Source organism: Asterias rubens, chromosome 3 (assembly GCF_902459465.1).
Source record: "Asterias rubens chromosome 3, eAstRub1.3, whole genome shotgun sequence".
Classification (NCBI taxonomy): Eukaryota; Metazoa; Echinodermata; class Asteroidea; order Forcipulatida; family Asteriidae; genus Asterias; species Asterias rubens.
The window spans coordinates 10,548,886-10,562,877 of record NC_047064.1 but is presented as its reverse complement, the minus strand read 5'-3'; the positions used below and the strand labels follow the sequence as shown (position 1 = coordinate 10,562,877).

Sequence of the window (13,992 nt, the reverse complement as noted above, 5' to 3'; positions counted from 1 at the left end):
TTGAAAACAAATACAATGAGTCTCAGAGAATTGAACCAACGACACATTATGATTGCGCTATCTACTACCAACTGTTGACCAAGTTGTTTAGTAAAATAGATTTGCCCTTCTTGTTCTTGTTTTTCAACATGATATAATCTACCTTCAAGTTTTATAAAACAAAAACGTAGCCCAAAATGTTTAATTTTGTTTGTAGGTGCATGCGCACAAGGTTGGCATTTCTTCAATGGACAATGCTATCAAGTCAATTCCAATACACCAATGACGTGGACTGATGCCAAGGACTACTGTACTCAGCAGTCTGCATATCTGGCTACAATTAAAACGTAAGTAATAACGTATCACTGACTCGGGGTTTGAGGCTATCAACCCTTCAGTGTGCGGGGGTTCAAGGTTCAAGGTTCATTTATCCACAGCATCAAAAACAAAAGGTAGGGTTAGGGTTAGGGTTTTATAAAAAGAAATAATTATACATAAGCCCTTACGTTGCAAAAGTGACACTGCGGAGGGGTCCATTTAGGAAAGCTTGGGCAATGGTCCCTTTTGACATGCATAATATTTTATGCATCGAAAGCTAAAAAATAATGGGAGCGAACCATGAAGGTCCGTGGTCGAGTCGAGCCACCAATCAAACAGAATTTGCAATATTTTAATTTATGGTTGACTACTAGTATTTTATCTTAAACGAACCGATCCTGTTTGCAATCTGTTTACGCGATCTGTTTGCAATAATTCCGTCACTTTTGTGCTGCAGCGTGTTCATACTTTGGTCAAAATTCCCGCCATAATAGGCCCAAGCGCACAGCTCGAAACGCGACGGACTCGGGACAAAATCGGCCGTGAGAGGGCGGTATTGACCATCGCGTACTTCTTTAGATACAATATTTTTTCTCACTTGAGCAGCAGCTGTTGCTCAATTTTAAACACTAAGATTGAGACTCTCAAGGATGATTTTCACTATCTGCCAACATCGTCAAGTCTGTGTGGTTAATCAGTTCCAATCACTCTACAAACAAGTGGTGTATGCTGTCAGTACAACTTTACAAGTCACGGGCGAGAATGGTGGTGGGAGCTCCCCGCAGCTGATATTAATGGACGGAGTCCATGATGTGCGGCAAGAGTAGATTTTAGTGTGTGCGTGCGGCGTGTGCAACCGTGGCTGGCTGGTCACCCTCTAAATGGTGCATTGGATTGGGTACGTACCGGTCAACTCGGTCCCACCATGGAGGAAGAAATAGAAAAAAAATTGCCGGCCTAACTATACATAATGAGATACAGATACAGAACTCGGTCCCAAGTAGTCAACTCGGCCCTTCGACCAATCTTAGTTAGTGTTTTTGAAATTATTTTATTGGCCGGATAACTTTCCGTATGGCGCCACCACTTTTTCACTCATTTTTACAAAAAGGGATATATCAATCAGGTAAATTAGATACTACATTATTTTATTTCGAATGAAAAAGTGGTGGCGCCATACGGAAACTTTTCCGCCTTGGCTTAGGAGTACCATATTTTTGAATTAATTAGATACTATTTTATTTCAATAATGAATACAAAAGTGGCGGCAGGATACGGACACTTTTCCACAACATCAAAGATTTTAAAATTGAAACTACGTAAATTGGAGAATACCAAAAGTTTGACCACCACCAAGCACAAGGCTGTAGTTTTTAAGAAAGTGGGAATTACATGGGAGAACCTAGCCCACCTTAATGATCTGCAAATGGCTCTCTTTTAACATCGGTCCTATCGCGACTGTGAATTTAATAACATCGATCCTATCACAGTCGTGATAGGACCGATGTTATTAAATCTTGGTTTTTTACCCATACACAGATGTGTGTTAGCACTGTATACTCAGTACTTTCCCGAGTCCTGTGAAAAAAATATCACAGGCATGTTACTTGAGTGGGATTCGAACCCACGACCCTTGCAATTCTAGAGCAGTGTCTTACCAACTAGACTACCGAGGTTGCTCGGTAGCTAGAGGCAGTTTGAATCCGATGTTAAGGACCGATGTTAAAAGAGAGCCATTTACCGTGATAGGACCGATGTTGAGAGCCATTTAGTGGGCTAAGAAGAACCATAGTCAGTTTACAATGGCATCAAGCCATCAATAGAAATTTAGAGAAACATTAACAGTCTTCTCATTGTCTATTGTTTACGGTAGGTTCAAAATGGAAAACTCACAGAACGCACCCTCCCAAAGAAGACGTATTTTATAACAATAGTGTACTGATTATTTATTTGTGAAAATTTTGAAATTGCAGTGACGCTGAAAACAATTTCTTCAAGCAGTTTCTTGTGGACATGAACAACCAGAACATCAATGTACTTTACTTTGGCTTATCAGGTTGGTTGATTAGACATTCTAAACTGAGCTTAGTCTCAATTACATGAGTTGGCATAAATGATTGTAGCTAATGTATCTTATTGACCCAATTCACCTGACGCCATCATCAGAAAAATCTTAGATGCGCCATACTGGTGGGCAATGTTACTGTGCGTTATTCAGCAAAGTGCGCATTTATATTGCCCACCAAAATGGTGAGCGTGGCACAGTCGCCGCATGTGATGTGCATGCAAGGGTTCAATACCCCCACCACACCGAACTCGTTCTCACTACAAATTTAGTCTTGGTGGAAGACGTTGCTATTAACACTATCACTCAACTTTTGCGGTCACTCGCTCCCTCCTCGCACTACGCACATTACAAATACTATCATCTTGCACCAAGGCTACATGTTCAGAACATAGTGAGGACGAGATCAGTGTGATCGGGTATACGAATTGTGATTATCACATCAGGATCAAAACAAAGTTTCTAAGGTTTTTTACTTCATGTTGTGTCACATAAATTGTGGATACTGTTCCAGGACTTGAATTCAACCACGGCATCACAGCAATGGATGCTTCCCATGAAATATGCTAATTACATTCACGCATGCGTACAGACCCTGTTGGTTGGCAAACGCCATAGAGTTGTGCACTAAGCAGATGCGCAATCGCATCTGCGTCACGCACCCATTAGCCGTGTACATAACAGTGCGATGTTCCCTCATTTTGCCAATCAAAACATAGTGCGCACGCGCTATGTGCAATTTACATATTTCACGGGAAGGGTCTATTGCTGCAGCGCCTTGTGCTTTTGCTGTGATGCCCGTTACAGTTTTACAAATTTTACATTTTCCTCATAGAAGTGGCCATTTCCAGAAGAAAAATAGACTTGCCCCTTCAAGAGCGAATTTCAAGACCTGCTGGTCTTTGACAAATTACCAATGATGTGCTGTATGATATTAAAAATATGTATTGTCATTGGGTTGGGACTGTGCCTTGAGCAAGAAAACCAACATGTACATGTAGGGAGTTTGGGTAGTCAATTGCTAAAACCTATATTCCACGAGGTGAATGTCTCTTTTCCCGAGTGTTTGACGTTAATTTGGCGTCACACATTTTGCAGCGATATTCACAAGTGAGTAGAGCGGAGTTGAACTGCTGCGATTTACTCGTTACGAATTTGTGACGTCGACATTCGCTTCGCATGCATTCGCAGGAAGTATGAACCGGGCTTTACACCCAGAAAGAAGATAATGTGTGCATGACAAACTGTGTTCCAGCAAATACTACAGTGTAATTAAAATATTTGCATATTCATTTTTCTCACTATACAGATGTGGCAAAGGATGATGAATTGAGATGGGTGGATGGCTTGAAGCTGGGTTCATACAAACATTGGAACCAAGGCCAACCAAAATTAACCCCAAAAGTTAAAGACTGCGGCTACATTACTACAGGTATACTGATGAAGTTTACAGCTCAAAAGGCTGGGGTTTATTTTATAACCATGGTTTCAAGAAACTAGACTTTCAAAATGACTATTTCAATTTTGTGATCTAATAATTTCCCATTAAACTGAGTCATGTTAAAATAGTGTAAATTGCCATTGGGTTCGGTACCCTACCAGTGCAAAGTGTGTTACCATCCTCCAAAACATCTGGAGTCATGACCAAATGGTTTAGAGCATCAAAATAAAGTGTTAGTGGATAAGTCATCGGAGTGTGGGTTTGAAAACCGGTCATGACACTTGTGTCCTTGTTGAGCCAGATGCTTTAATATAATTGGCTCTCTTCACCCAGAGGTATACATGGGTGAGAGTTAAATGAAAATGGCCTTTAATTTGACCTTTTGACATAAAAAAATCCTTCTAGTATTATAAAATATTCATCTATAATAGTTTTTAGTTGTTGAGATGCGTGTAGGCCTATGTTTTATGATTAATTATTGTGATATTTGGAAATGAAACAAACAAACAAAACAAATCCAATGACATATTTCTCTCTGAAAAAGTCACTTGTGAGCAAAAATGTAAAGACCCATTTACACCATTTTAATGTATCTTCACAGGTGCTTCATATGATCACATTTAGTTTCTCAACATTTAAAATTTTTATGCGATACAAAAAAAATTGGATTGAGACAAATTTGCTCTGTCATGTTTGTTTGTTTGTTTTACCTTGGTAACGTGATGTGATACAAAATAGTCTGTACTATGGCTAAGGATGCGTGCTACGCATTATGCGTAGTGCACATCCTTAGCCATGGTAGGCCTTGCGTGCGTTTTTGTTTACCAGTGTGCAAAACCTTGATCGTTCCCACCAATGGTCAGTTTCCAGAGCTTTGTACGAAACAGCCGCGGGTCGAGGGAACAGTGAATAATTGTTTTTTGTTCGAACAACTGTTCGTCTACTTATTAAATGCATACTCTGTCGTTTGAAGATGACAACAGAACTTCGAGAAGAGGAAGAACAATGTTGCCAAGGTATAACAAAACAAGTGTTGCACGCTGTGGGAAAATGGTACCCTTCGAGGGAAAATGGTACCCTTGGCGAAAAAATGAATGTTAACAAAATGATTATTAAAGGAACACGTTGCCTTGGATCGGTCGAGTTGATCTTTGAAAAGCGTTTGTAACCGTTTGTTTATAAAATGCATATGGGTAGAAAGATATTTTAAAAGAAGAATATAATCATCCACACTAGTGAATCAGGTATGATGTCAAAGACTTGGCGCCTCACATGCAGGTTTTTTGTATTTCCCCAGTTTTGTATTTAAATAACAAGTCTTTAATTTCAGGTGATTCAAATGATGCATTCTGGACCGTGGGTGACTGTTTCATGCTTGGTGCGTTCATTTGCAAGATTAATGCGGGTAGGTACATTTTTTTTATTGCCATTCACATGTAGCTTTTCTTTGTCAGTTCAAGCATTTTGTATTTGCTTTTGTGGTTTTTGTTGTTCTTTTTGCTTTTGTGGTTTTCTTGTCATTTTTTTAACAATTGTATACATTTTGTAAATGTACTTTGTGGCCTGCTTGGCTGCCAGCGCAATAAGTTAAAAAAACAGAACAATAATAAACCCATGTACAGGTCTGGAATCAGAAATTTACAGTAACCCCGGGTTAAAAGGGAGATTTTGAGCAAATTCCAGTACCTTCTGTCCCTGTTTGCATGTGGCAAACCTAGCAGAGTACCATATATGAGTGCATGTACACTGGACAATGGAACGTCCAAAGCTTTTATTATGTCACCCACTGTTGGCCTAAAGTGGGTGTGGTGGCCGAGCGGTCTAGGTCACCATACCCAAGCTCTGGTGCTGTCGGCAGCAGAGTGTGGGTTCGAATCCCAGTCATGACACTTGTGCCTTGAACAAGGCACTTATAACCATAGTTGCTTTGTAAAACATTTGGAAGGTAGTGCATTCTGCTCTACCAGCCAGACTCTTAATGTATGATACTCATGCCTATTCTTATAGACTGTGAAAGAGATGGCTTCATTTCAGCCCCAGGAGTAGGTGGCAACGTGCCCCTTGTGTCAGCTAAGTGTAGCCCTCACCTATAAATGGTCTTCCATGGCCTTGTGATGTTGGGCAATCTCCAATGATACAAGTGTGTTACCATGCCAATTAGGGGCGTCCAATGGATGTGTGGAAAGTGGCTTTATCGTGCCCAGTGATGAGGTGTCATGGCAAAGTGGGTTAAGTCATTTGGGTGAGGGTTCAAATCCTGTTTGTGACACTTTTGTCCTTGAGCAAGATACTTTACTCTTGCTTCTCTTCACCCAGGGGTATATGGGTACCTACGAGGGTAGAGGTTGATATTGGGTTTGATAAAGCCTTGGAGAGCTAGGTTGCCCATGTTGTATACTCCCCAGGGAGCTGAGAAAGATTAAAGGGATGTTATTGGCCCTATGATCAGGGCACTATATGTAATGCGCATTGAGACGGTTATTAGAAAGGCCCTATGTAACTAAGGGAATAAAAGGGTAGCTTCTAGTTCTTTCACGGCCGTTTAAAACAGGCAGGGTCGAATTGCCGTGTGACGAGGGCCTTTATCACACGGCAATTTGGCCTTGCAAGGTTTTGAACGGCCGTGAAAGAACTAGAAGCTACCCTTTTATTCCCATTCATAAATGCCTTTTTGGTTAATACAATCATGAAAATGACACTTTTATTTAATTATATGAATGTTTCAGGTACCAAAGTGACACCAGTGCCACCCGGAGTTGGTAAGTACGAAGACTAACTTTTCCAAATTTGAGAGGATAAAAAGAAAAAACTAAAATAATCATCTTCTGCCCTTGAATAAACAGTACATCATTGTCGTTGTTTTGTTTGTATTTGTTTGCAATCTTTTTATTATCAACTTACATCATACAACTAACCTGTAAAAACAAAAGTAGTGAAACGGCCAAACTTGCCATTGTAGCAATGAATTTATGATTTGAATATTCATATGCCATGGTTTATGTTTTTTTATTATTTTCCTATACATATAAAAACATTTCCCAGGAAGTTTGGTGACAGGGATTAGGCTTTGCAACTTATGAGTGTATTGAAATAATACTGGGAGGCGTTCAAGCGCACAAGACTTTTTCCTTCAAGTAAATTACGTGCAACTAAAAAAGTGGTCCCAAGCGTGAGACTTGCACAGTCTATAAAATGTTAAAATACATTTGCTTCCACATTGAATGTTACACTTTTGTTAGTGATAACAACTAGTCCAGCATTATCTTAATTCATTTGAACAAGTTTTATTTCAAATATAGGCTCACATTCCTATGATTATAATGTTTTTGAAGTTGTTTTCTTAATGGATTTTTAATGATTTCAGATAGGTGATTAGAATTTGATAATTTCAAAAGAATTAATTACATTTGATTAAAGGCAGTGGACACTATTGGTAATTGATAAAGACTAGCCTTCACGGTTGGGGTATCTCAACATAAAAAATATGCATAAAATAACAAACCTGTGAAAAATTTAGCTCAATCGGTCTTCGAACTTGCGAGATACCAATGAAAGAAAAAAACACCCATGTCACACGAAGTGGTGTGCGTTTAGATGGTTGATTTCGAGACCTCACGTTCTAAGTCTGAGGTCTCGAAATCAAATTTAGGGAAAATTACTTCTTTCTCGAAAACTTTGTCACTTCAGAGGGAGCCGTTTCTCACAATGTTTTATACCATCAACCTCTCCCCATTACTTGTCACCAAGAAAGGTTTTATGCTAAAAATTATTTTGAGTAATTACCAATAGTGTCCACTGCCTTTAAAGGCACTGGACACCTTTGGTAATTGTCAAAGACCAGTCTTCTCACTTGGTGTATCTCAACATATGCATAAAAACCGAGATAATAATAATAATAATAATGGAAGAAAAAACACCCTTGTGTGTGCTTTCAGATACTTGATTTCGAGACCTCAAAATCTAATTCTGAGGTCTCAAAATTAAATTCTTGGAAAATTACCTCCTTCTCGAAAACTATGTTACTTCAAAGGGAGCCGTTTCTAACAATGTTTTATACTATCAACAACTCTCCATTGCTAGTTACCAAGTAAGTTTTTATGCCAACAATTATTTTGAGTAATAACCGATAGTGTCACTGCCTTTAAAAGTTGTTAATGTAACTTTCTTATTATCCTAAACAGTGGACGGTTCTTGTGAAAATTCGAAGTGGGACTTGCATGGTGATTACTGTTACAAGGTGACGACCTCCCAGTCCACCTGGGACTCTGCAAGTTCAAAGTGTAAAAATCTAGGTGCAGAGCTTGCCAGTATACACAATGATGGCACACAATCATATATGTCAGGTAACAAAATCTCTACTATGATCTCCCATTATGAAACTGTACCTCAGATGAACTAGACATCACATTTCTATAGACGATTTGACCTCTGACATCACTAGAAAACCATAACATGATTAGTGCGCATACCTCCAGGCAAAACTTTTGTGTTTTGGCAGCCAGCTAGAAATGCATCTTACCATGACTATGCGTCTTTTTGCCCGGCGAAACATGACGTATACAGTGTTTTGTCAACAGGGCGGTTTGAATGTAAACATTGGTCATATCGTCTATAGATGGATTGCAATAGACGCCATCAGCAGCCATATTTGATGAACTGTGAAGAGCTACCATTGGCTGAGAGTCACACACAGTGCGTACATTCACTTTTCCATTGTTTTACATCAAAGATGGAGGTCAATGACGCGTATTGCAACAATACAATACAATACAATACAATGGGTTTTTATATAGCGCCATTTCATTTAGACCACAGCGCTTTAAACGAACAATAGCAATGCAGATAATACAACAAATGAACAATAAAGCAATAAACAGACACTAAGGAAAAAGATGTTTTTTAAGTGCTTTCTTGAAAATAGGCAGTGAAATTGAGGTGCGTATTGTGATGGGAAGACGGTTCCACAGTCCTGGAGCGGCTTAGGAAAATGATTTAGATGCAGCGGATTGAAGAGATTTGCTGCTCGGTTTATTTTCAGCAAGACGGATTTTGTCTGATGCTGAGCGAAGCCCAGCCCTAGTTTGAATGTGAAAAGAAAAACAAGATGAAAGATATGCTGGTGCAAGTCCATTTAAGCATTTATACACATGCACCAATATTTTGAATTGAATGCGCTCTTTCACCAGGAGCCAATGTAGCTTTTTGAGAAAAGAGTTGTTTAGAAGCACAAAGTATTAGTTTGGCAGCCCAATTCTGAAGATGTTGAAGTCTATTAATTTGATTTGTTTTTGCTCCAAGTAAAAGTGCGTTGCCATAGTCCAATCGTGAAAGAACAAGAGACCTTGTAACACTTCTACATGTGTCAACGTCTAGAAACCTTCTTATACGTGTAATGTTACGCAGATAGTATGACACAGACCTAGACAATGATGTTATTTGTGAAGACATAGACATAAGATTGTCAAAGACAATGCCAAGGTTCCGAACAGTTTTAGTGGGTGTGATAATTTCATCTCCAATTTGCAGTTGAACATTGGGCATGAGGGAGATGCAATGCGGGAGATGCCAGGAGTGACAAAATGGACATTTCATCACTGTTAAAGGAACACGTTGCCTTGGATCAGTCGAGTTGGTCTTTGAAAAGCCTTTGTAACCGTTTGTTATAAAATGCATATGGTTGGAAAGATGTTTTAAAAGTAGAATACAATGATCCACACAAATTTGCCTCGAAATTGCGTGGTTTTCATTTTACTTTGCACGGTCGGCCATTTATGGGAGTCAAAAATTTGACTCCCATAAATGGCCAACCGTGTTCATCGACGAGGTAAAGGGAAAACCGTGCAATTTCGAGGCAAATTTGTGTGGATCATTGTATTCTACTTTTAAAACATCTTTCCAACAATATGCAATTTATAACAAATGGTTATAAATGCTTTTTATAGACCAACTCGTCCGATCCAAGCGACGTGTTCCTTTAACAAAGGGCAAACTTAGCAACTGCAGCCAAACTTTCATGTTTGGAGAAAACCACATTTGAAGTTAAAGGAACATTACAGAATTGGTTTTGCTAGCAAAAAAGTTGCTGGCAGTGACAGCACTCTATGTAATCCACAATATACATAAACTGACAAACCTGTAGAAGTTTGAGATCGATCAGCCATCTGGGTCACGAGAGAATAGTGACAAAACGATTACAAATTTTGCATTGCATCAATGCCAAAACAAAAATTAATAAAACGCTCGCTGAGCGATAAACTCAAAACGCGAAATTAGATTATTTATTTCTCATCAAATATGAAATTTCAGACAGAAATATTTCAAGAGATGTTTTCTACTATCATCATCATTAGCCCGTGTAAGTTTAATGTAAATTAGTGATCTTCACGATTTTTGTTTTTTATACCAATTCTGTAACTATTTTTGAAATCTTTGTTTCAGACACTGTTTGCTAATAAAATGTTGACATTTAAAACTTGTGCAACACTTGTTCCTTTATTTCATGCAGTGCGAATGAATACTCTCAGCTCGTGGATGTGGATAGGCCTGAACGACAAAGCTGTTGAAGGGACCTACGTTTGGACAGACGGTTCAAGTGTAAGTATTGGTATCCAATCTTACATCTAGTTATCTATGATAGAATGTCTAGGAACTGCAGATGTTTAGCGAACAAATTGTCATTTGCTAAGCAAAATGGAGCAGGGCACCATTTGACTCGCATGGCATTTTGACTGCTTTCCAGCATCTATTAAGCAATATTGTGATTTGTGCTTAATAAAACAAAATTTAAGATATAAAGGTTGATTAATTTTTTTGTCTAAGTGCCTTTTGTCCCTGTCTGTTTACCAGTGGTGTCAAAATTAATTAGTGAATGGTTCAAAAATCAATATAGCAGCCAAAAAAAGAAATAGTTTGTCTGTTCCTCTGCTTGCCCCTCCCTCAAATAAAAATGTTTGGTTACATCACTCCTGTTAACCAGTCAAATAAAGCCAGCCACCTTGATTGCATGCCATTTAATACAAACAATGTTCCCCTCAAGTCAACAAGCTTTTTAACTTTTCGAGCCTTCCATGTTGGCGTCCTTAAAGACACTGGACACTATTGGTTTTTGTCAAAGACCAGTCTTCGCACTTGGTGTATCTCAACATATGCATAAAATAGCAAACCTGTGAAAATTTGATCTCGATTGGTCGTTGGAGTAAAAAGATAACTATGGAAAAAAAAAACACCCTTGTCACACAAAGTTGTGTGCTTTCAGATGCTTGATTTCGAGACCTCAAATTCTAAACTTGAGGTCTCGCTATCAAATTCGTGGAAAAATACTTCTTTCTTGAAAACTACATCACTTCAGAAGGAGCCGTTTCTCACAATGTTTTATACTACAAACCTCTCCCCATTACTCGTCACCAAGTAAGGTTTTATGCTGAAAATTATTTTGAGTAATTACCAATAGTGTCGACTGCCTTTAAAAATGTTGCCTAACAGAATGACCTTCCACAATGTGAGTTGTTGATATAGCTATGATAGCATTACAAGAATTTCTCATTAACTAAATCTCCGATTCATAATACCCACTGGTTTCACTGTGACCCTTATCAGCTGTTATCAGGGAAGTAGAAATATAAACTTTCACCCTTGAGATCACTTCCCCAAGGCAAGTGATCCTGACGCATGGGCCTTCTTGCTGGTGTCTCCAAATGCAGAACAGCAGAGAGAAAATTCTGTACTTTCTTATTTTTTAAGATATTATTTGTAGATTTTCATGATTCAAAGCTAGTTAACACTGTTTCACAATTAACTCCTTGCACGCACGTCACACGCGGCGACTGTGCCACGCTCACCATACATGTCAGATGGCGTGCAAACACCGCGTCGCCTAAAATGTCCACTTCACTGAGTAACGCACAGTGACATTGCCTACCCAAAAGATAAAGGGCGCATCAAAGATTATTCTGAGGATGACGCCAGGTGAATTGGGTCAATACAAGAACCTGGGAAACTCGACTGGTTGTGTCAGTAAACTTACAGTAATGGGTGCCCTTAACCATGGGTTTATACCTCTGGAACTTTTGATCAGATGAGAAATATCTTGCAGAAAACTGCTCTTTCCCAAACCAGTGATCGTACCAACCTTGAGTTTGTCATAGGCAACCTCAGGTCAGCTTTTATTGGGTGATTCAAGTAATGATGGGAGAGCAGAGATGGTTCTTGTGATTGATTTAGCCGAGTAGCGCTTATTTGTTGCTCAAGGCTGTTTACTCCCCCGGTACCTGAGATGGTTTAAGGAGGTAATATATGTCAAGTGCTTTGGGACGCCCTTCGATTGTGAAAAGCGCTATATAAATCTGACTATTATTATTATTAAGCTCTTGTATGCCTTCAGTATGACTACAACAATTGGAGTCCTGGCCATCCCCAAACTGATGACTGTGTCACCATGGTTTCTGGGGCAAATAACTACGGGCTCTGGAGAACGCGCCCTTGTACTAAGAAGTATTACTTTGTTTGCCAAAAAATGAAGAGTAAGTAAACACAAGGTTGCAGTGTTTGACGCATTTGAAATTCAGTTTTCAGTATGCTAAATTGTTATTAGTAAGTTTTTTTTAATTAACAAAACTTTGAGGCAAATTTGTACATATCTTTTTATTCTACTTTTAAAACATCTTTCCAATTCAGTTTACGTCAAATTCTTTTATAGCTTTTTGAAGGCAATATTTTCCTTTAATATTTTAAATATTTGACTTTAATTTTCCTTATCCTCCCCAGTTCCGGGGTCTGGTGGAACCAATGCTCCTCCCCCTACAAGTAAGTTCCCTTTTATTTGTGATAATCAAGAATTTAAGGTAGTCACAAGTTCCATTATTTTGTGTAAATCTAGATGTTTCAGTCTCTAACACAAATTTGGACGACGAAACAGGCATGATATTATTTCTACTTTAGTGATTTTTTGTTTCTTTTTTGCCCTTGGAAAAACATTTAAAAAATGTGATGAAATTGCCTGTAAGGTCTTTTTAAACCCTGCACCATGTTCTATTCTATTGTAATGCCACAGCCCAACTTTTTGCTAAGAAAGGTTAAACAATTAGAAGGCATAAATTCAAACTGGAAACAGTTTGAACAATTTTACACAAATTTAAGTTTGTAATGAAAACGCAGACATCAGTCATGCGATGTAATTTGTTTCAATTTAAAGTTTGCAGAAATGTTGAATTTGGTCACATCTGTTAACACGATTGGATGTTTTGCTGCATGTAACAATCTGCCGACCATGCAAACCACCAACATTAGTTTATCAGCAATAGAAGGGTCTATAAGAACAAGTAGTTCAGCCCTTGTACGTAGCAAAATGTTCCTACTTTTTCCCCAAGAACAAAATATACCAGGGCCCAATTTCATAAAGGGGCTTCAGTAGAAAGTACTGCCTATAACATTTTCTGCTGAGCTAAAATGAGCAGGATGCTTGCTTACTTGCGTATGTCGATTGATGTCCTTGAATCACAATGGTTCTATATGCCTTTCTGTCTCCTATTCATGCCGTCTTCAAATCTGCTAATTGCTGACCTGTGTCCATTAATAAGAATGTCAGTGTATCTTAGTGCAATGAGCAGGATACCAGTCACAAATTGCACAAATAACAAGGTGGTTTGGCTGGTAACCTTTATTCTGGTAAGCAAAAATCTTGTCAGCAGCTCTATGAAATTAGGCCCTGTTCTGAACATTTGACGTAACAAAACTGATTTTGCAAAGAGAGCCATATGTCAAATATTTCATTTTAGTGAATTACTACGCACGATGTGGAAACGGTTGGGAGTACTACAAACCGTCTGACCGCTGTTTCCTGTTTCGGCCATATGACTACAAGAACTGGTTCAATGCGCGCTACCAGTGCCGTGTAGAAGGAGGGGATCTTATGAGTCTATCGAACCCAGTTGATCAGACGTATGCCGCAAGTAAGTCACGTTACAAAATTGGTTGTTGAATTAAAATTATGAAATGGAATGTTGTGTACATTTGGTTATCACTCCTAAACTTATTGGCAATACGTACTTACTTTGTTAGAAGTCTTCAGCAGCTGTCAATCGTATAAAGCAATTTGAGAAACTATTTCGGTTTGAATCCCGCAAAATTTGAGTTTGAGAAATTTTGTTGTCAGAAACGTTTCTCAGATTGTGTATTCCAGTTTCGTAATATT

The 13,992-nt window shown here is 38.7% G+C and overlaps 2 protein-coding genes across 2 annotated transcripts in view; both read left to right on the top strand.

The window, feature by feature from the left end:
• The first annotated feature begins 1,267 nt into the window (after positions 1–1,267).
• LOC117288064 (macrophage mannose receptor 1-like) lies at positions 1,268–10,427 on the top strand. The gene is made up of 7 exons (XM_033768760.1): positions 1,268–1,327; positions 2,271–2,353; positions 3,672–3,794; positions 5,134–5,208; positions 6,530–6,562; positions 7,985–8,146; positions 10,309–10,427. The coding sequence occupies exons 2-7, from the start codon at positions 2,311–2,313 to the stop codon at positions 10,425–10,427; spliced, it is 555 nt and encodes a 184-aa protein (XP_033624651.1). The 5' UTR covers positions 1,268–1,327; positions 2,271–2,310.
• Positions 10,428–12,582: 2,155 nt separating this feature from the next.
• Positions 12,583–13,992, top strand: part of LOC117288187 (macrophage mannose receptor 1-like) — a 58,165-nt gene continuing 56,755 nt past the window's right edge. The window contains exons 1-2 of the mRNA XM_033768928.1: positions 12,583–12,605; positions 13,577–13,750. Of these exons, the coding sequence (XP_033624819.1) occupies position 12,605; positions 13,577–13,750 (175 nt within the window). The 5' untranslated portion in view covers positions 12,583–12,604. The remainder of the gene's footprint in view (positions 12,606–13,576; positions 13,751–13,992) is intronic.

Excerpts from the sequence above, each read along its gene's own strand:
- LOC117288064 (XM_033768760.1), top strand. The coding sequence starts at position 2,311 with ATGAACAACCAGAACATCAATGTACTTTACTTTGGCTTATCAG. Across the intron at positions 3,795-5,133 it reads CTGCGGCTACATTACTACAG|GTGATTCAAATGATGCATTC; the intron begins GTATACTGATGA and ends CTTTAATTTCAG. Across the intron at positions 5,209-6,529 it reads CATTTGCAAGATTAATGCGG|GTACCAAAGTGACACCAGTG; the intron begins GTAGGTACATTT and ends TGAATGTTTCAG.